The sequence below is a fragment of the Helicoverpa armigera genome, chromosome 17 (genome assembly GCF_030705265.1).
Source record: "Helicoverpa armigera isolate CAAS_96S chromosome 17, ASM3070526v1, whole genome shotgun sequence".
Taxonomy (NCBI): Eukaryota; Metazoa; Arthropoda; class Insecta; order Lepidoptera; family Noctuidae; genus Helicoverpa; species Helicoverpa armigera.
In genome coordinates this window covers 1,110,840-1,132,432 of record NC_087136.1, presented here as the reverse complement: position 1 = coordinate 1,132,432, position 21,593 = coordinate 1,110,840, and the positions used below count along the sequence as shown (strand labels likewise).

Below are 21,593 nucleotides of genomic sequence, written 5' to 3'. Positions count from 1 at the left end.
TTTTATGTTTTCGCCAAGTTTGGGAATCAACTTTTCGCGTTTCAAACGTTTGCAAAATGGACGTTCAGTGGCCGATGATGTTTGTGACACAATGTATCCAGTTGGCGAAAACATAAAAGTGATAAAATCTAAGTTTCACTAACTGGACACGAATGAAAATCTTGAGTGGCGAGTTGACGACATGATAAATGTACAAATTTCGAGTTTCACCAACTCGACACTTTAATGGTGAGTTTAGTCTGTCGAGATGACGAATAACCTGTAGACAATACTGATGTATACATGTGTGTGAAATGGGATGTACGCACACATAAACAATTTGTTTCGGCAGACGATACCAGATGGCGCTTCAAAAATCGTTTGAAGGTTGCAGAAAAAAATCGAAGTGGGTTCTCTATTCCCAATCTATTTACTATACTCTATGGTTACCCTCCTACATCTGACATTGACATTACTAAAATTATCAATTTTGAAAATGCGTTTTGTAATAAGTTTCCCTCTTTGATTTTACTGGATCGGGACTTGAGTTTGTTTGTAGTACGGACAAACAGGCTATTAATATTAAAATATGGTTCATGCACGAGGCAATTCATATTTCAGCATTCAATTCGGGCAATTCATATTGAAATATTCTAAAAAGTGATAATCACGAAACTCGACTAACCAACTGAAACTTTCAGTTTACTTTTACACCTCTCTAGTATTTGAAACAAAACACACCTCTATGGCACAAGATAAAAATGACAGTTCAATGACGTTTCTTCATTTGTTGTGAATGTGATTTTTTCAAATGAAATAATGTCTCTTAGAAAAGTGCTTTTTCTAACAAAAACTGCGTGTTGTAAGATATCGAATCTGCGTTCTAAAAATTATTTAAGGCAGAATGTATGGCTACTTACCGCCAACTCACCCAAATTGTACAGTACGGAAAATTTAGGTTAGTATCCAATTTCGACTCTATACCCGGCTAAATATTTAATCAATATTGGTTTTATCATTCATCTCTGATTAAACGCTGTCATGAAACTATATGAATAATTTCAATCACTTTTGAAAATGCTGATATAAAATTTATGTTCACGAATTAAGTAGCAAAGGGTGTAAAATAAATTCTTGGTTGTACCATAAAGAATCATTTTTATGGTGTTTTTTTAAACTAAAGCATAGTTAAAAAGAGTCCCTGAAACTTTTTTGGGCTGAAACAGATCATGGTTGTTTCATAGTTTTTGTGTACTTAGCATGTTTCATTTCTGATGTAAGACTAAACTTACATGTCACATGGTTAGTAGTTCTAATGGGTGGTTACTTTGTGAAATCTATTAATATTTTATGGACATTTAAATGAAATTATGCCTGACTGATGATCCACTGACCAATTGCTACTTACCTGAATGCCCACCTACTTGAATGCTGGCTGCGGACTGCAAGGACTTGGTTAATATCTGAGAGCGATGGCACATGCTGCTGCCGCTTTAATACAAAACGATTAATTCATGTAAATATATACAAACCAGTATTGCATCTGCTGCCAATTTCATGCAGTCGCTACACATGCGGTTGGCAGTTGCAGTCGGTAGCTAGCTTTCAAAACGTACATATAATTATAGATTGAGGAGAATAGATGACATCCACTAAACAGATACAATACTTCTCAATTTTACGATTACCAGTTACAGTTCGTTCATACTTTATTTCCTTAATCCTATAAATATAGACTTAAAAATTAAATATTCCAGATAACAAAAAAGAGCAAGCTGAGAAGACAGACATCCTGGGCCGGTTTTTCCCACAGAATCCTCTGACTACGGAGGATGCACAGGCCATCAAGCAAGAGCAGGAGAAGTTCGAACAGGAGAACAAAGAGAAGTCAGAAGAACATGAGAAGAGTTGGAGACGGATGAAGATGGGGTACGGCATCATTATACATATCTATTAAACTTTGTGCAGGGTTGTCAAAAACATTTGAACTCTTTTAGATTAGTAAATTATTATCAAAATACTGTGATACAGGCAAAAACTATCTCCTATATTATTTGTAAAAGTGTAACTTACTATCTCTCAATGTTCTTTATTGGGCTAAATGTTACCACCATTGTTTAGGTCCTAGGGCAGACCTTGGCACAGTCAGTCAGTGGATAGGTGACCCTCTTGTCATTATGAGTTCCTTTGTGTTTCATCAGAAGCCAGAAAGTCTGACAACCGTTCTTACAAAGGGGTATCAGGTTGCCTGGGTAACTGCGTTGAGAAGGTCAGATAGGCAGCTGCTCCATGTAAACCACTGGTTCCAACATAGTTGAGATATGTCTAGGCAGATGATAACCTTAACAACAGAAATATGTGTAGCATTATAATTATGTGATTGCAGTTTCGCGGTATTCGGCGGCGCCATGACAGTGATGGGCGGCTGCCTGGTGGTGGAGATGGGCGCGCCTCGCCGCGGCGACGACGGACAGATCATCGAGGACGAGTTCTCAGACATGCCCATTGTGCTGCAGTATCTACGCCGCACCTGGAAGGAACTTACCTTCTATGAAAAGGTGATGGGTGATTCGTGGCGTTAGTCAGGCTTAGAAGACTATTTTCAGCTACATACCTGTGGATTGCTGCAACTTATCTATCCATGGTTTTCTGATTTGAGATTGAAATTGGACATCCCTTAAATTCAAATCAAAGGAGATAGTTTATAGAAATCCCCCATAAATCGCTAGCATGCCGGAAAAAAATGGCGCCAATCTAAAGTGTTTACTTATAGGAAACCTATGCCTTTTTTAACCGCCTAAATTACTTCGTTAGTGTCTATCACAGCCTACATATCGTAAATCGTAACTCTATGTACAAATATACATGTGTACCTGCAGATGATAAAGGAGCCTTCCCGTGAGAAGCTACTGCCGGACCCGCTGCCGCCGCCGTACCAGCCCACCTACACCCTGGTGCTAGAGTTCACCGATGTGCTGGTGCATCCTGACTGGTCCTACCAGACTGGCTGGAGGTAAGACTTTGTTTGACGTTTTTGTATGTATGTTTCTGCGCGGCTGAACCGATTTACATGTGATTTTCAACAGTCCTTTACTGGTCTACATTTTGCAGTATATTTTATGATTTTTCATTCTTAGTTGAAGTTACTATGTGCAATTGATACAAATATTAAACCTTTTTAAACTATGGGAAAAACGAAAAATAAAGACTCGCAATTGGTCAAACTGCCAGTGCACACCACTCTTGGTCTTTTAAAACATTCCACCACCACCTTCTATTTTGTTAAAGATCGCCCATTTATACTAACCTTCAAGATAAGAATATACGCTAAAACTTTACGCTTCCAGGTTCAAGAAGCGCCCTGGAGTAGACCAGTTCCTGCAAACTGTAGCGAGCTCCAACTATGAAGTGGTGATCTTCACTTCAGAGAATGCATTTATGATCTGGCCGGTGCTGGACAAGTTAGATCCTGAGAATAAGTTCATTACCTACCGGCTCTTCAGGGATTCAACGCATTTCATTGATGGTGTCCATGTTAAGAATCTTGAGGGACTTAACCGGGATCTATCGAAGGTACCAGTGGTTTTAAGTGTTTTACCAAAAGATCCTCACTCTATGATCCGCACTCTATATGTCTTCTCAAATATCGCAGTTTCTGTATCTATTGAATCGTAGTTATTGAATCAAATGGTTTTAACAACAGCCTCCAATAATTCCAGGTAATCGTGATTGACTGGAACAAACAAGCGACGAAGTTCCACCCGCAGAACTCGCTGATCCTCAAGAAGTGGAAGGGAGCTGATGACGACACCGCACTATTAGACCTCGCCAATCTGCTACAGAGTAAGATCACAATTCCCTCACTATACTTATTTTATACCCATATATTTCCGCCATTGAGGCCCATATAAACACGTTTATACTGAAACTCGAATGGAAAGCCAAACTTCGATCAATATTTATGAAATTAAATTACTGTTGGGTTATGTGCGAAAATTACTTAGTCGTTGAATTTTTTATTGTTTTGGACTTGGCTTGGATCCCAAAAATAATTCTTGAACTTGACATTCAATTTCAAATAACTGTTTACCCACAGCGATAGCAATGTCAGACGTGATCGATGTTCGCGAGGTTCTGACTTACTACAGTCAGTTCGATGACCCCATCGCCGCCTTCCGCGAGAACCAGCGCAAGCTGATGGAGCAGCTCGAGGAGAAGGAGCGGGAGAACAAGGGGCCTGACCAGCCACTCACCAAGAGCTGGCTCCGGACCTTCACCAGGCGCTAGTACCAGTAGGTCAGTCAAGCAAGCATGTTTATCGTCCCACTGCAGCTCACAGGACTCTTCTCATATGGAAAAGGAATGTGTTTATCATCTCATTTGTTCGGAATTCGCGATTTCAGCTATCTTTGTCCTGGTTTCTTCATCAAATAATTGTGAAAGTTCTTTGATATCATTGGATAATCCCACAGCATGTAATCAGTAGTATACATGGTGAAAAATATTATTATCTTATCAATTTATATGTAACTTAGCTATAATTAAAATAAAAATGCCCTCTCGCCCTGTATATACCCAGACACTCAATTATTTTGCCACTTTGTAGTTGTCTGATAAATAATTTATTTATTGTTATATTTTCTCTTATTTCACTATTCATATTACATACTATCGTATGTGTCACAGCTGCTGCAGCTGCAGTGACAGGAGCTGCCTTTTGGAGCCATAATATTTTTATTGTCTGACTTTGGTCACGAAAATATTATCTTTTACCTGTAAATAAGTTTTTCCATAGAAACTTAGGGTTCGTTCATTCAAGGATTCAAAGTCAAAGTATTTTTCTATTGACTGTTATGTTAATATACTAGCATTTCAAGTACTTAGGTATACTTAAATGTGTGTGTATGGAGGATGGTCCTCGAATGTTTTGTATAATTTTTATATCAATGGCACAAATTGTAAATGAGTTGGGAGATATCAACTATTTGTTTATTTTACAGTTTTCGACGACGTACCCGAAGACTGAACGAATACCTCGGCGGGACATCTACTGACGCTAAATGTTAAAAAGCTAAGCTTTAACAACTTTGCATTTACATGCATTGTAAGTAGACTTGCTTAGTGCAACACTTATTAAATTGTTTGTATGAATGGTTTATAGTTCCCAACTCGTTTCCGTGAAGACGTAATTTTAAACTCTCTACTACATATTTGTACTTATTCGGCGACGTTTAAAATTACGTCGTCATCAATGTTCATGAATTAATTTTAATGTGTATATGTTTGTATGTTGATTTGATGTATGCAAGGTTGTTTGTAAAAACTCAGTCATATAGGTAGGAAATATAGTTGTTTATAAATAAAGTTGTTGTTTTATTCATCATTGCAGAAAAATAAATTGAATGACGATTCATTTTTCTTATCTTCCGCCGGAGTCTTCGTCCATATCTCCAAAAGTTCAGTTTCCAGGTCTCCATTTTCGAAAGAGTCATAGATTTCTTTTTCACTAAACTTGCAAGATTTCTTCATAAACTTATTTTCACCTAATTTGAAATCATCAGGGATCCTCTTCAAGTTTTTCCACACTTTTCTAATATCCAGGACTGATGACACTTCCAAGTCCTTCTGCTCTCTATTATAAGGTTTGCTCCATTCACTGAGCAGCTCAGCACTTGTGTCTTCGAAAAAGGTTGTCATGTATTGTGGACACAAACTGTGACATGAAATATCACCCAAAGAGTTTAACATGAGTAAGTGATATTTATCATCTTCATCTGTTACTGCTAGTCCTGTGATTGCTGAACACAGTCTAGCTTCTAGTGGATTATTTAGGTCACAGCAAAGCATTTTCTCTTTTGCATCTTTTAAAGCTTGTAATATACTAGGTGGCCTATAAGGAATGGTAACACTGCTGATGTCTGACTGCCTGTTCAGCCTGTCAGAGTGATTGCTTACCACACACATATCTTCACACCACTGACTACTAAGGCATACCAACTCTTTGTTATATTCAAACTTACATACTTTCATGTAGGTAGGTAGGCATTGCATTCCATGTGTCCATCGTTGAACAACTTTTAGTTTGTTCTTTTCTGTTTTACTGTAACGTAGATCCATAAGGAATAGATGATGATCAGTTCCAAAGTAAAGCAGGCGTTTATCTGTGGCATGGCTAGCTACGCTAATGTCGTTACATACCACATCGTCAGTGATACTCCGAACGTTTCTCCAACGCTGGAAGGCAGCATTAGACCTCTTGTCATAGAGAGTAATGGAGCTTTTGGAAACGTGCGTGAAGTACCCTCTTTCGCTGCCAAGAACTGTGCTCCAATTATCAATCAATGTTGCAACAGTCCCTCGTAATTGTCTACTTCGACCTGTCATCCTGTCTAAGTTTACAATGGTCAAGTAAAAATTCAAAGTTGTTACATATAGTATGTTTTTATGGTACTCATCAAAAGATATCCCAGTGAAAGCAAATTTAGATTCCATTTCCTTAATTTTTTCTAACTGTATAATACTATCAAGTTCTCTGATTTTCAATATAAATATTTTATGTTTGGTTCGTAGCGCTATGATGTTCTGTGATGATATTGTTTCAAGAATGTCTAGGTCTTCTCCACAGTCAAACTTTGCTACTGTGTCATTTACTAATAAACTGCTTATTGAGAAATGGGTCATATCTGTGGAGCAAAAAAAAGGAATATTTCAGACCATTTGTAAATAAACAAAATATTTTGTTATAGTGTAAAAGCTTCGGCAAGGAAAGACAAATGAATGGAAATAACTCATACAATTCTTCAAAAAAAAAACCTTTTACAGGCAGTACAAAGGTACTTACACACACAACTAAATTCACTATGCAGCACATAATCCCATCCGTTGTAACAAATAAGCTGTATGTTTCCATGGCCAGCGTAGTACCAATTGTAACTGCTCTCAAAGTATGGGTCCGGGTTCTGTTCATAGTGAGCTGCTATTTCAACCAGTTGCTTTGGGCAGTGTAGTACTTCATCATTAATCCATTCATATTTACGCTTCATAAGTCCTGGAAAATATATTTTATTTGAACTACATATAACTCTTAGGTAAAAAATATTTTATTTGAACTGTATATAACGTTTAGCGGCTAACATACTTAGAGAGAATTTTAGTAATAACTTACTTGTAATTCTTTTATAGTCAGTCAAGGTGTCTTGCCAAATCATTTTCTTCTTCATATACTCAGTAACTGGGTCTTTCTTATCAATATTTTTTAAAACCGATATCATTTTAGGCAACATGCTCCTATGTGGGAATGCTTCAAAGTAACCGGATTTGAGCCCTCCATCCCAGTCATCACTGAACACGTTTAACGGATGTCCAACAAGAAGGAAATGCTTGTTTTCATGATATTTTCCCGCTGTGGTCCGTCTCTGTCTTACTGTCTGACTGTACAATGTGTAAATCTTATTCTTTTTCTTCTGATTTTCTTCTAAATATTCAATTATTCTGTCTACGGAAGCATTATTGTCTAAACCGCTGGCTACGAATGTTACGTCTTTCTTTTTCTGAAAATTATGAGAATTTAAAGGCTTGTGTAAAGTAAATGTTAATTTCTAAAGGCAATTGCAAATTTCACGAAAAGCGAACCACTTAAGCATTTTTTTCGCAATAAGCAGCTGATTAAATGACAAAGATAACGACATTATAGCAACTTTGGGTTAACAAACCTTTATTAAATCTTTTTTACTATCTTCCAGAGCCATTGTAATGTTTTTTTGCTATTTCCAGTAATTTTCCACATAAAACTATACATACAAAGAGGAAAATAATATTACGGAGGAAACTGAGCCTGCAAACTTTGAGGTTAAAATTTGTTTACCGCGAAATGTCAAAAACATCGATATATATGTACTACGTACTAGATAGAACGTTCCGAACAAAAAGCTTACCACACTGAACTGCAGTGCAGACTATGCATTGCCCAAAATGGCAAATCAGAGCGATTTTGACACCTGCGTCAGATGGATGTCTATGAAACGACAATTATAAAATAGAAAATACATATCAAGGTATAAACTTACACATATAAACTATTCGAGAGTCAAGTTAGTAAAATTACACGCTGTTCATGCTATTACAACGCTTGTACCTATATCATACTTTTCATTTATAATTCAATTTTACAAATATGCATTAATTTGTTCCCGCCCGCCATCTTAAATTATGGATTAAGAAAATCGTGCAGAAACAGATATGCCATAAAACTGGCAGTAGGTAAAATATCAATGAAAACAGACTTCACTTTGTCATGGTATGTTCTTACTTTCAAGAAAAAATAATTAAATTCGCGAAAATTTGTGATAGCCCTCTTAAGAAAAAAAACATCGTAATTAATATTAAAAACCCAAAAAATAAGTTCCTGGTTTTAATATATTACATGATTTTGCATTCAATTAGATATAAATAAACTTTTTGATATATTACATGATTTTGAATTCACTTAGATATAAACTTTTTGAGTAATGAAAAATGTAGGCAAAATACGAGCGACACTGCAGCAATTAACATCAATGAGGATGACTATGTTATGGACCAAGTGATAAATTGGGCAGTATACATAATGCCCGGTCATTATGAAAAATGCCCAATATGAGAGTGCAATTTGATAATAATTATTCAAATAATCAAACTGACCGGGCACTATACATATTACCCGTGACCTTTTGGGCAAAGTAATACAAACATATTTAATTTCATTTTTTTAAACATAACACATCCCATATTAATTGACCCAGCATGGAAGTAAGCATGCAACATGCAGCAAGCATCGCTTCTGTCACGGCTCCGGCGCTGCGGGGCTCCGGCGGTCCCATGCGAGCTTATCGTCGCAGATGGTTTTCACGCTCACCACTGCAGCTTCGGCTTGCTGGCCGGCTCAGCCGGCCAGCCTCAGCCGCGGCGGCGAGCGTTTCAACTACCTGCGCCTCAGCTCGCAGGCCGCCTCGCCCCTCCGCGCCTACGCGGATTTGAATTGCACTCTAGGGGTAGGGCAGACAAGACTACGTGGAGTCGGTTTTGCAGCGACTCGTTTTCGTCACTAAGTTCAATTTTTAATACAATATTTTGAATCCAAATTAAATTCTACCATAAAAAAAACGAGCCAAGAAAAATGAGATCAAGAAAAACAAGGCCGAGTTAGTAAATCAGATGACAATAGTCCAATTAATAATTTTGTGGCTAGACTTGTAATTTTCCATTAAAATAGAACATATAATTTAAAACAATAATCATAAAATATGTAGCAAGTAACAGGATTTATTTATGTGCGAGGGTGGCAGTTGTAGAACAACTGCCACCCTCGCACCGCATAAAATATAGCTTTATTATCAAATTGCCCAACTATCATGTAGCAATATAATAATGCCCGTGCAATGTGATAAATAATGAAGTTAAGATAGTTATTAATCACGTGGCCCGATAAAGCTAGACATTATTCATAATGCTCGGGCATTATTTATAATGCCCGAATTAATCACATGGTCCATAACAACTACATGTCACAATACGTCAACGAGATGTCAACAGACGACATAAGCGGGTAAATTATTTGTATGGATGTTCTTGTCTATCGCTAGAATATATGTCAATGGTCAAAAACTTACATCGACTAGAGACGTACCATGTAAGCTATGATGTAAACATCATAGTCGACTATTCATTTTTGTTTGTAATGTAAGTTCTCCATAAATCGTGCGTACAGTCAGTTAGAGTGTACATTCCATAAGGGCGCCCACACAAAACTGCGATGCGATGCGAATTAGCAAAAACTTGAGATGCGATGCAATTTTGTTCGGCAGCCCGTTTGGTACTGTAACCATACTTTCAAGTGTAGTCAGCCGTATTGGACGTGAGTTGCAGTTTTGTATGGGACCGGAGCCCTAAATCGATTTCACAATGCTATCTCTGACTCGATTGCGCAGGAAAGTAGGTACCTAAAGCAGCAATTACAATACCAAATGCGATTTTGATTGGATTTCAAATTGGATCTTATCATGATCTATTAATATTAAAAATCAAAATTCGAGATCAAATCAGTGATTTTCATTATAATATCATTTAAAATAGCATCTCAATTACGGCAGTTAAGTATAGAAATCATTCCTCATACCTAAGTTGAAATTACACGTAAAATGATGAAGATTTTGATGACTCCTTACATAATCCTCATAGCTTCTTATTTCGTCGGTGTAGGCAGTAGTCGAGCACCTACGCATTTACTGGTAACCCGGGTTGGGCCATGTTACGACCCTCAAGAGATCATTGTGAAAGTTTCTGAGCTCAGTGTTACAACGGAGAGTTACGATTCAAAATTGAGCGGAGTCATTAATATTACTGAAGACATCGGCAATGGATGGAAGATAAAGGTAAGGGCCACGAAGTAAATAAGTCTAAACGTGACATAGGTAGAACGTGGGTAACTAAAGGCTCTTTTTGCTCTTCTACAGGCCACTATGCAGAAATGCGTGGACATCCGTAACATAGATACCTGTGACTTCTTCAAGTCATTCTTCGTGGTAAACAACGGCTGCAGTGCTGACGAAGTGCATCAAAACTTATACAATGTTCTCTTTAATTATACGAGACCAAAGTAAGACCTTTCTTGTAGATATAACAAATACCTGCTTTACTAAAATGTACCTTTAATTTTGAATAGAGCGACGATGCTTTAAGCTCACTTTTCGGATAAATGCATCGTCGCTCTCACAGATATTGCTTAGATTGACTTCCTTACACGTTATGTTTTTAACTTGGTCTTCTTTCAGAATTCAATGTCCAATACGCGCTGGTAATTACAATTTACTTAATTATCCATTTTATAGCGATGATAACTACATCTCGGTATTAGAATCTAAAATATCGACTAGCGTGTTCGGTTATACGATCAGTTTGGAAGGATACGCTGCTAACAAGAAGAAGGTAAAGAAGTGTTTCGACAATAACAACTGCTATTTCCAATAGTAAATTATTAATTAACACAGAATTGTAAGGACGGTCCAAGTATAGAGCCTAGGGGTACGCCCATTTGAAATAGTCTTCCTAAGAATGTCGATAGGCTTATTCTTTCGATTTTCATTGTTTGTTTGATATGCGGAATAAAAACAAATCGAGAGTTTTAAGATGAATGTTGCAGAGACTTACTTATTAGTGGTTAAAGTATGATCTACTTCTACGCAATCGATTGCATTGGAGAAATCAAAAAAGGGTATAATTTAGGCGGTCACCAAAAATATTTTTAAGACTCTAAGCTGAGGCACCAAATAAAATAAACAACTCCAAAAAAAATAATTTGACTTTATTAAAAGGGCACTAAAGTATATAATATTATGATCCAAAAAAAATAAAATAACATCAGAAAAATCGCAAATCTCGCACACATATTATTTTTGGTTCCCAAAATGGATTAATGGTCACCAAATTCTATCCAACTAAAAGATTAATATTACTACCAAAAATCAAAGTTAGTGACGAAAACGAATCGCTGCAAAACCGACTCCACGTAGTCTTGTCTGCCCTACCCCTAGAGTGCAATTCAAAACCGCGTAGGCGCGGAGGGGCGAGGCGGCCTGCGAGCTGAGGCGCAGGTAGTTTTAAGGCCCGCCGCTGCGGCTGAGGCTGGCCGGCGGAGCCGGCCAGCAAGCCGAAGCTGCGGTGGTGAGCGTGAAAACCATCTGCGACGATAAGCTCGCATGGCACCGCCGGAGCCCTGCAGCGCCGGAGCCGTGACAGAAGCCATGCTTGCTGCATGGTGCGTGCTTACATTTTAAACGTACTGAGTTACACACAAATTCATATAACAATAAATAAGCGACGTACGTTTGGGAACCCCAGTATATTAATTGGTATTTGGGAAATATTCTAGCGATCGTTAGCTTTTTTAGTCTAACAAAAATGACCAAATTAGGAGTCATGGTATTACATAATTGGTAACATCTAAGTAGTGACAATATATAATATTTGGTCTAAAGTGTATTTTAAAGGCGTCCATATATTTTTTTAGTAGTCAATAATACGAAAAAATGGTTTTACTTAATAATATTTTTGGAAACGTTATTTGGTCCAACGTTATTGACCATTTATCCATTTTGGTAACCGTTTAGAATTTTTTTGGTAGTAAAATAGGTACTTTTCTGGGTGGTGTTTAAACACAAGCCATCAAAAAATAGGTATTTAAATAGTGGTAAATTGAATTTGTTGTATTCCATGTTTTGTATAGAAACATATTTACAAGTACTTTACGAGAGAAATCATAACTGGAAGAATCCCAACATTCGGGTCACTACCCCTAGCCCGTCAGACAATAGCTAGTCGTCATGGACGAACATCACTAAGCGGAGCAGCAATACATCATCCAAATTACAGGAATTAATGGACACAGCAATAAAAAAATACGATTAAATATAATAAATACATTTTATTCATCCCAGCCCCAGATTCCGTGGCTTTCGCGAATAGTTTCTCGGTTATCTCTCCTCTGCCGAGTGACAGCACTAGCTTCTCCTTTTGCAATCGCCTTCTTCCTCTCCATTTTCTTCTGCCTTATTTCTAGATTTTTCTTAACTTGCTGTTTCACTACTTCTGGGGCTATTGTACTTGCTGATGTGTATGTTCTCATAGATCTGACGTCTGACAATGCTTTCTCTATCATAGCAAGTCTGTACTTTTGTGAATTCTTGTCTAAATCTCCATCGCTATTTTCGGTTGGGTCAACGAGTGTTGGTATTTCTTCTTCATCTTCATTTTTAGTTTCTTTTGGAGTAACTTTGTCTTCTATAGTTAGGTTCACGGTTTTTGTGGTGATCTGATGAATGGGACGTTCATCGTTTTGTATTGATGCATCAACCTATAAAAATGGCAAGACATAAGTTATATTTCAAAGAGAGTTTCTGAAAATAGCTATGCATAGAATTATAAGTACGTATTAAAAAAAAATTAAGTACCTCTTTCCTAAGCTCATCTAGGTCTTGCTCTGACATCTTGGTGTTTGCTTCTGTCTCCTGTTCATCATCAGATTCCTCTTCATCATCACTAACTTGAAGACCAATACCCATTTGCTGAAAATAACATGTCAATTTAATAAATCTGATCATATGGGGTAGTTTTACTCACTTGTAACCTAATTGTTACAAAATAGGTACCAAATTAATCCAAAGTTGGTGCTTTACATATTTTCGGCAAACACTAGTTATTCCAGATGCACGGTTTTTTCTGGTCATTCGCCACTCTCACACTCCTCCTTATTCCTATACACTACCAAATGAAACCATATCTTTACCTCAAGCAATTCATTATCAACATCCTTAGTGCGCTTGTACCCTGAGCAGGCGATCTCCGTGTCCAGTTCATCATCACGCTCGAGGTCGCTGAACTTCGGGTATAGGTCACTCTCGTACCCGAAACGCTTCTTGAAGAACTCGCGGACGCAGCGCACGTCGCGATCGAAGTAACTGGAAAAATTGTGAACATGTAGAATTAATTTATGATTGTTGGGTAGGATTTTTAAATTAAAAATAAAAGGAAATAAATTCTTGATTATGCAACTATCAGGGTTAAACTACCCCAGCAGAAGTAGGTTCTAGTAGGGAGGTGAAAGTTAAAGGAAAGTAGGTTTAGGATGTCTGAAAATAGCATCCAGATCCATTAGACTAAAAGTCAATCCAGATTCACTTGATTGTGCAAATGACAGAACTGTGGTCAGAATTTGTAGGTTTTAGCATGTATTGTCATCACTAAATTAAATGCCAAAAACTCACAGTTCAGCATTAGGATGAGAAGTAGAGACCATCTGTGGGAAATCAATGATGATAGGATGGTTTTCCTCATCAATCATAATGTTGAACTCGTTGAAGTCGCCGTGGATGACGCCACAGTTGCCTAGGCGCACTATCAGGTTCATCAGCTCATCGTACAAGCCTTCCGGGTCTGCTACTGAAGCTACATGAGTTCTGTAAGCAAGGAAAAGATTTTAAAGAGATGGTAAGTAAATTTTACTTAATAAAGATATAAAGGAATGAATATTTATAACATAATGGGCTTAGCATTCACCCCTGTGGTATCCTCGCTTTGAAAGTTGTTATTGTAAACAATTGAATTGCAGTTCTCAATATGTAACAGCTTTGTTTTGGCGAATAACATAGCTAGATGTGAAATTACCAGTGGGTACTTACAAAGGTCCCCCTGTCACCAGCTGCATCACAACACAATGTCTGTTGAAGTCTATGGGCTTCGGAACTGGGAAATCTCTGTCGTACAGCGCCTTCATATATGCAAACTCCTTGGTGGCCGATATACGGGACAAGTAGAGCCAGGATGCACGGTTACGATGTGCGTGGTAGTCGCGTTTGTCCTTTATGTTACGGAAACATGTGCGGCCAAGTCTGGAAAAGTGACATTATATATTTACAAATATCTTTTCTAATGTTGTAAGTACATCTTGATGCCTTCCTGACAAATACCTAAAGAAAGGGGATGAATTTGTGATCTCTCTAAAGCTTTTAATTGTGTTCACCACAATAATCAGAATCAAAAGCTAAGCTTAAAGTGCTGTTTGTTACTACTATGCAATCATAAATTCTTACTACATTAGTTAAATACAAAGGCAATGTAAGTGTGCCAATGTTTTCTTGTTTGCAGTTCATGGTGTTCCACAATGTACAATTTTAAGCACATTTGTCTTTATATATTTCTATTGGTTTTTAGTAAATTGCTGATTGAATAAATAGGCAACTTGTTGTAAACATTAAATTGGTTACCTATCATCAAATGAAAAGATTGACAACAGAATTTTGTTTGTCCTTAAGTGTAAGTACAATAGTAATGAAAAATCATGAGAAAACCTCACCTGTGGAGCTTCAGACAAAGTGGATTGCGATCTTCATCAGCGACTGTGTAGATATTAGATTCCTTGCCGACTCCTATCTGGTTTCCAAATGAGGCAATCACTTTTCTGTTAGTCAGTGCTTTTAGGGCTAAGTAGTCATAGCCAGCGTTTGTGAGACGATAGCCATCATCTGAACAAGGAAAAATAATGGTTGGTTAATCGATTCATCGCCAAATAAATTATAAAATATTAATATTTATATAGCTTTGTACTTACAATGTTTACCACGCTCATATGTCAACAATCTATGTTTGCACAATTCTTTCATCAGTTTGTGGACTCCACCGTGACGAAGATTGGCTATGGATGCTACGAGAGATCCAGGCACTAGCTCATGGTTCTTCATACCCATTTCCACCTAGAAATATTTAAAAAATAGAGCAACTTACAAGGAATTGTTTGAGGTTAAAAAACTTATGTTTATTTTAGTAGAGCCACTCACAGCGGTCAAAACTCGAAAGTCTTCGCCTGTTAAATAGCGCAGTATTGCAACGTCTAGCTTCCCCATCTTGAAAACTTGTAATTAAGGTCGATTACAAGAAATTAATATACAACAACACAACGTGATCACATCATCACACAAGAAAAGAAATTCATTCAAATGTCATTGTCAAGAATGGATTTTCGCGTAAGCGTTTTGTTTATACTTTTCTTATCGAATAATCAAATGCGATAAAATATATTTGCTTAGTTGTATTATGTGATGTTTCAGTATTTCATATTTGAAAAATCAAAGTAATGAAATTTGAATTAATTATGATGACGTGAATTGACGTGCCAGGCAGTCCATTGAAATCGTGGAATTTTGGTTTATCTCATTAGTTGCTAGGCTACAACTAAACGTAAATTAGTGAATTAAATCGAAAGAGACAACGAATATTCATTTAGCCTGTGAGAGAGCGAGAACATAAACGTCAAAGGCGAGGTCAAAGCAAGAATTAATTTTAAACTCTGGTGTGTAATAATTAAAAAGCAACCTTATTTTAAATACATTAAAATTGATATTGAGAAGCGTTAACTCTCAATTTATCAAAAATTGCCGAACGTAATTTTTATTCTCTGTTTGCCGCTGCCCAAATTCCTAGGTGGCCTCTCTGTTTTATTCTATTTTTTTTTTACAATCAGTTGTAGAGTAGACCAAATGTTGATTGTTTCATGAGTGCGACTTTGCGGCGTTTATCGTGTAGTTTCTATGTTTTTGTAAAGTATTTACATTAATTTACATATTTTTTGTGTGAGTTTGTGTATGCAAATAGAAGATAATGGCTGGAGGCGCCTTCAATAACGCGGTGATAAGGTTGGATACCAATCCAACGGGAGTATTTTACTCTGGCCAGGAGGTAGCAGGCTCTGTAATATTTTACCTGGAACATCCAATCAAGTTTTCTGGTGAGTGAAAGTTTTTTTTATTTTATTTTGCTTGGTAAATATCTTGCATTTAATTTATTTGTTTTTATTTCTTATTTTTTTAACCGCTTTCAATTTATCAGTAAAAAGAATCCTGAAAGTTTAAATACTGGCATTTCGGATTACTACTAATGAAATTCCTATTAATATATATTCCTATTCCTTAATATAGCCGTAATATATTCTTAGATATATTAAGTGTTTACCCAACAATAATCCGCCCCTAACATGACCCACTGACCTAAAAATTGGTATAGTTTTATAGGACTTGAAAGTGTCAAGTTCTAGGTCACAATGCATCTTATATGGTCAGGTACATCAATTAAAACTTTTTTTGAATGCATGATCATTTAGTTCATGCTTCCTTTATGTTATTTTTAGCTATGATAAAGCCTGTTTCTTTTGCAAGGCAAAAGCTTAACTGTTTTCCTACCACTTGAATCATAGTAAATTAAATAAAATAAAATTCTAATAAGAATCTGGTTCATCAAATAATAGGTTTCTCCTTTATCTAAAAACAAATATTTTCTAACTGAATCAGTATCTTCAGGCAAAACCAAACATTTGTACATATTTTACTATTATTTGGTTTTATAAATTAGTGCTTGTGCAAATACATATGTTATTTATGGGTTATTTTTCAGTAATTTATATGCAATTCCTTGGTGAAGCAAACTCCTTTTGGACAGAGAGCGAAATTGAGACAGTAAATGGTATTGAGAAACATAAGCTGGTCAAGTATGTTGGACGTGAAGAATATTTCAACTTCAACCAGGAGCTGGCTGGAGGAGGCGGAGCAGGTATGCAGATTAATTTGTTCATCTTGATCGTCATCATTTTAGCCATAGCATGAACACAGTTTCTAAAATAATTAGTTAAAAGTCGCCTAAATCAGACACCTGCTTTATTTAATAATTGATCAATCAAAATTAATACTTCCATGGTCCCAGTTTCGATTCCTGGGTTGAACTAAAATCGTTTCAAAATGCAGACCAGAATATGTAAGTTAGCAGCAGTCAATAGCTGTTAGGCAGATTTGAGAACTCCAACACTAGGATTGGACTTGCTATATGATTAAACCTACAACTCACTTGATAAGAAAAAGGAGATAAAAAGAGTACTAAAATAGATAAACTATTTTTTCTTTCAATTTCAGGTGTCTCCCACCTCCCTGCCCATGGCCAGTCATTTCCATTTAAATTCCAAATTCCTTTCGAAGCGCCATCATCGTTTAAAGGCGAACGTGGCGAAGTGGTGTATTCCATGACGGCAAACTTGGTATTCGCTGATCCGTCGCTACAGAACGAATCAGTGACGAAACATTTTACTGTTGTAGCGCCGTTCGATCTGAATATGGGCAGTCCTAAAATTAGGGTAAGTTTATACCTACTTAGTTCTAAAATGTTTAATTCGAAAATCAACACTTTCCGGTAAATAATAATCTGTCCCCAAAAATCCACTGACCCCTCAATAATTCGAAATCAAAATATCTTTATTTTCAGGCTATATTGGCCCATAGATATAATTACGGCATGAAAATGAAGAGTGGAAAAGAACAACTACATATTTGTTTGTTGTATGTCTAAAATGTGTAATTTTTTTTTTATTTCAATAGCATTACGCCTATATCCAAAAAGAAATAAGAAATAGTCTTTAAGTAAAGTTATACTTGAATGCGACCCATTATAATCACGCGTGCAAAACCGTCGTTCTTTCTCTTCTAACTAAAATACCCTCTTCACCAGCAACCCATAGACATCGAATTCGAGGAAGTATACGGCTGCGACTGTTTCTGCAGTCCAGACCCCATGACCATCCGCGTGAGGCTGCCGATATCCGGCTACTGTCCCGGGCAAGTCATACCCGTGGCCGTCGAGGTGGACAACGAGAGCAGCGTCGAAATTACTAAGATAACATTCCAGTTGTTTTCGGTGAGTACCTAACTTCTTCGTTATCAGATTCCAATAGCTGCGTAAGACTAATTTTACCTTGTTGGAAACCTTGGGCACTGGAAAAAGAACCAGTAATTACTACCAACCAGGCAGGGTAGAAAACGTATTTTGCGGGATTTAAAAAAAGACCTCCAACTGGGAGATCAGGGACACCAAAATGTGAGATTGCTATAAGGGTCCTTGAAAAGGACACGGACAAGGGACGTAAGTAGTTTACAACGAAGGAAGGAGGAAAGCATTGATGTGACTTTTACCCTCGAAGTTGATGACAAAAAGTACAATCGGCATTAATCTAAAGGAGAAAGGCGCTAACTTCTACAGTGTTTAATTTTACTCTATCAAGTGTTTTGCTTTTACGGTAGTGCCATAACCTGAACACTTAGTTAACGAATTAATAATTCTTTATCACTTAGGTAATTAATGCTGCGATTGATTAGGGAAACCGCAAGTGACGTTTTACGAATAATTAGCGCGTTATTCGCTGTTGAAGTTGATATGGCAGAAAATCTTTTATTTTTCTTGTACTACCTACCTTCAATGTACCTACATATATGTATAATTTCTACCTACCAAGGCTTTTAATCTACCTCGGAACCAAGGGTCCAAGTTGTACTATGGTTACAGCCTTTTTTTCCCACTGCTGGGCACAGGCCTCCTCTCACACGGAAAAGTTGTACTATATACTGTATATTTTACCTACTGCCCTAAAAGTGTTATTTCATATCACATAGCGTAAAACAAAGTCGCTTTCTCTGCCACCTATATCCCTGTGTATAATAACATCCAATAAATAGTGGAGAAATACTTATATCCCGTGCGGAACCGGGACGGATCTTATAAAAAAAAAGTTTGCACCATGTTGCCCAAAAAAATAATAATTAAAATTTAAACAATTCTTCAACAGAAAGAGCTATACCGCAGCCACCGCCCCCAGTCGGAGTACATAATGCCGGAGAATATTCTGGTAACGGAGAAGAAGGGGCCGGTAATGGGCCACAGTAAGAAAAACTTCACCTACGAACTGAAGGTGCCTGATATGATCGCGCCTTTCCTCGAGAACTGTGGCATCATCGATGTGGGCTACTTCTTCAGGGTAAGTTATCACACTATTACACTTCATCATCAGACTGTCATATCACATCACACTAGTATTATAAAGACGAAAGTGTGTGTGTATGCTTGTTACCTCTTCACACGCAAACAGATGAACTGATTTTGATGAAACTTGTCGGTAATATACCTTGCTTATAGGTACATAGAACAACATACTGGCTGCTTTTTATTCCCTTGGAAAGCGTGGTGCAACCGTTGGCGGGTTTAGTTTTGGAATAGCTTTAGCTAGTTTTTGTTCTATAAAATATTTGACCTCAATATTGGGGTGAAATTAGGTATAGTTAATTAGATATTACTGTTAGATTTTAACGAGTAATAATATAATTTACAGTAAAATATCTTTAAAACTATTAATTTGACCAGATTGTTTTGCACGAATTGTGAATGTGACTTTACGAGATAACCGGGTATATCCGCTCATAATTATCATTTCCTATGTAGGTATGGCAGATATGTGATACTGTTGTGAATTAGCGCCTCTAATTCCCTAAATTAATGGCAATTTACTGGTTTGATTGGTTAGGTTAAATCTCATAAATCGTTTTGCTCTTAATATTATAAAAATTCTAGAATTCTAGATCACACCTAATTATATTTAGAGATGAATTCGAATCAAAATCATTCATTCAAAGAAAAACAGCATTTTTCGAATTTTCCCAAAAACCACCCGAAAACAATGTCGCATTTAAATAACATTATTTCCTATTCCAGGTAATAATAAAACTGTCAGGCTGCCACGACGACTTGCAAGATGACGCTGAAATCTGTCTCGGATTAGTTCCGATACGAGAGTCCATCAACGGCGAGTATGTCCATCCTATGGCCGACCAGCTTCCTACAGGACCAATACCTGATCGTGTTAGGGACTCCTTAGCTCCCCCACCAGTCGCTGCAGGCTTTAGAGGCTCTAATACCAGTCTTCAAAGAGTTCAATACAATCCTGCTGAAAGTTCTTACCCAACCAATCCACAGGCCCCGTATAATCCAGCTGGAAATTCATACCCGAATAACCCACCTCCTTACCCAAGCGTGGTTAACAATTACCCAACAGAACATAGTTTCCAGACTCCTGTGTCCATAGAAATGAAACCGTATCAGGATCTTCATATCGGTTTCAAATCAGATGGGTCGCCTTACCCGGGCAGTGTGCCAGGGGGAAATCCACCTTCTTATATGTCCGCTGTGCCCCAAGCACCTTATCCAACAGTGAATGTTATGGCCGGGGGACAACCGCCTTATCCTACGGGTAATGTAGTCCCCGGGGTTCATGGTGCTCCGTCACAGCCCCCGTACCCGACGGGGGGTTACAATGCTCCCTCGTCTTACCCGGGCAATGTACCCGGGGGTAATACTGTTACTCCATATGGGCAAGGGGGTTACACGCCATCTGCGCCGCCCCCCACTGACTAAGCAGGCTTAGATGTCCAGATGTCGTTATGCAGTTGATTTATTACCTGATGCGCTTTGATTTATTATAATGTCATTTGATATGCTTCAAAGAATGTATTATTCAAAACTTTGATCCATGTTCCAAGCTGGATTTGCAAGGACCCTGACCATGAAAAAAACAAGACGTAGCTTTTAAAATATTCAGAAAAGTTATGCCTATTAATAATTTACGATTTAATTGCGATTACGATATAAACCAATCGCATGCTTATTAATAAACTGACCTAACGTGGAAAACAACTTTTTATCAGCTGCAAAAACGGCATTGTTTTGTAGCAGACATATATAGACTTATAAACTGCAACTCGTTCTATAAATACAAAAGCAAGTATACAGAAAAGTTCGAAATAATTTAGATTTATTATTGAGCATGCGAGAATATTCAAATATTGTTCAAACATTATTATTTTGATAAAAGATGTTTACTTAGCCATAAGAGGCAATGTTTTGTTATAAATTGACCATAAATGACGCGCAAAATATATTATTTAATAGTACTAAAAGTACCTACTTATGTTTTTTACAAATATTTTTAAGTAATCACTTAAGTGACACATACAGTTTTCTACCTTATATTGTTATGCATTTATAATAAACATTTTGTACAAGTATACTCGTATAAGATTTAGGTAAGATTGTAATGTCCAATATTTAAACTATTTGACTTAAGGCTGATTTTTCAATCATCAGTTAACTTCTATCTGAGGAATAAATATGGCGGGTTGACATATTTTCCATACAAAAGCTGTCAAATCGTCAGACATATTCTT

At 37.1% G+C, this 21,593-nt stretch overlaps 5 protein-coding genes across 5 annotated transcripts; 3 read left to right on the top strand and 2 right to left on the bottom strand.

The window, feature by feature from the left end:
* The first annotated feature begins 734 nt into the window (after positions 1–734).
* On the top strand, positions 735–5,343 carry LOC110376900 (mitochondrial import inner membrane translocase subunit TIM50-C). Its single transcript, XM_021335538.3, has 8 exons — positions 735–937; positions 1,737–1,908; positions 2,366–2,537; positions 2,859–2,992; positions 3,327–3,552; positions 3,699–3,822; positions 4,076–4,275; positions 4,980–5,343. Exons 1-7 carry the CDS (start codon positions 799–801, stop codon positions 4,264–4,266), a joined length of 1,158 nt encoding a protein of 385 aa, XP_021191213.2. The 5' UTR covers positions 735–798; the 3' UTR covers positions 4,267–4,275; positions 4,980–5,343.
* Positions 5,311–7,871, bottom strand: LOC110376898 (uncharacterized). Its single transcript, XM_021335536.3, has 4 exons — positions 7,692–7,871; positions 7,145–7,529; positions 6,821–7,027; positions 5,311–6,662 (listed from the first exon to the last, which is right to left on the bottom strand). The coding sequence occupies exons 1-4, from the start codon at positions 7,725–7,727 to the stop codon at positions 5,353–5,355; spliced, it is 1,938 nt and encodes a 645-aa protein (XP_021191211.3). The 5' UTR covers positions 7,728–7,871; the 3' UTR covers positions 5,311–5,352.
* A 1,831-nt stretch (positions 7,872–9,702) lies between these two features.
* LOC135118000 (uncharacterized) lies at positions 9,703–11,158 on the top strand. Its single transcript, XM_064038718.1, has 3 exons — positions 9,703–10,388; positions 10,470–10,612; positions 10,788–11,158. The coding sequence occupies exons 1-3, from the start codon at positions 10,155–10,157 to the stop codon at positions 10,981–10,983; spliced, it is 573 nt and encodes a 190-aa protein (XP_063894788.1). The 5' UTR covers positions 9,703–10,154; the 3' UTR covers positions 10,984–11,158.
* A 1,258-nt stretch (positions 11,159–12,416) lies between these two features.
* On the bottom strand, positions 12,417–15,506 carry LOC110376899 (serine/threonine-protein kinase RIO2). The gene is made up of 8 exons (XM_021335537.3): positions 15,345–15,506; positions 15,119–15,260; positions 14,864–15,032; positions 14,190–14,399; positions 13,776–13,967; positions 13,298–13,469; positions 12,963–13,076; positions 12,417–12,865 (listed from the first exon to the last, which is right to left on the bottom strand). Exons 1-8 carry the CDS (start codon positions 15,408–15,410, stop codon positions 12,437–12,439), a joined length of 1,494 nt encoding a protein of 497 aa, XP_021191212.3. The 5' UTR covers positions 15,411–15,506; the 3' UTR covers positions 12,417–12,436.
* A 452-nt stretch (positions 15,507–15,958) lies between these two features.
* LOC110376909 (arrestin domain-containing protein 2) lies at positions 15,959–21,492 on the top strand. Its single transcript, XM_021335556.3, has 6 exons — positions 15,959–16,291; positions 16,954–17,109; positions 17,466–17,683; positions 18,055–18,240; positions 19,166–19,354; positions 20,086–21,492. Exons 1-6 carry the CDS (start codon positions 16,165–16,167, stop codon positions 20,782–20,784), a joined length of 1,575 nt encoding a protein of 524 aa, XP_021191231.3. The 5' UTR covers positions 15,959–16,164; the 3' UTR covers positions 20,785–21,492.
* The last annotated feature ends 101 nt before the right edge of the window (positions 21,493–21,593 follow it).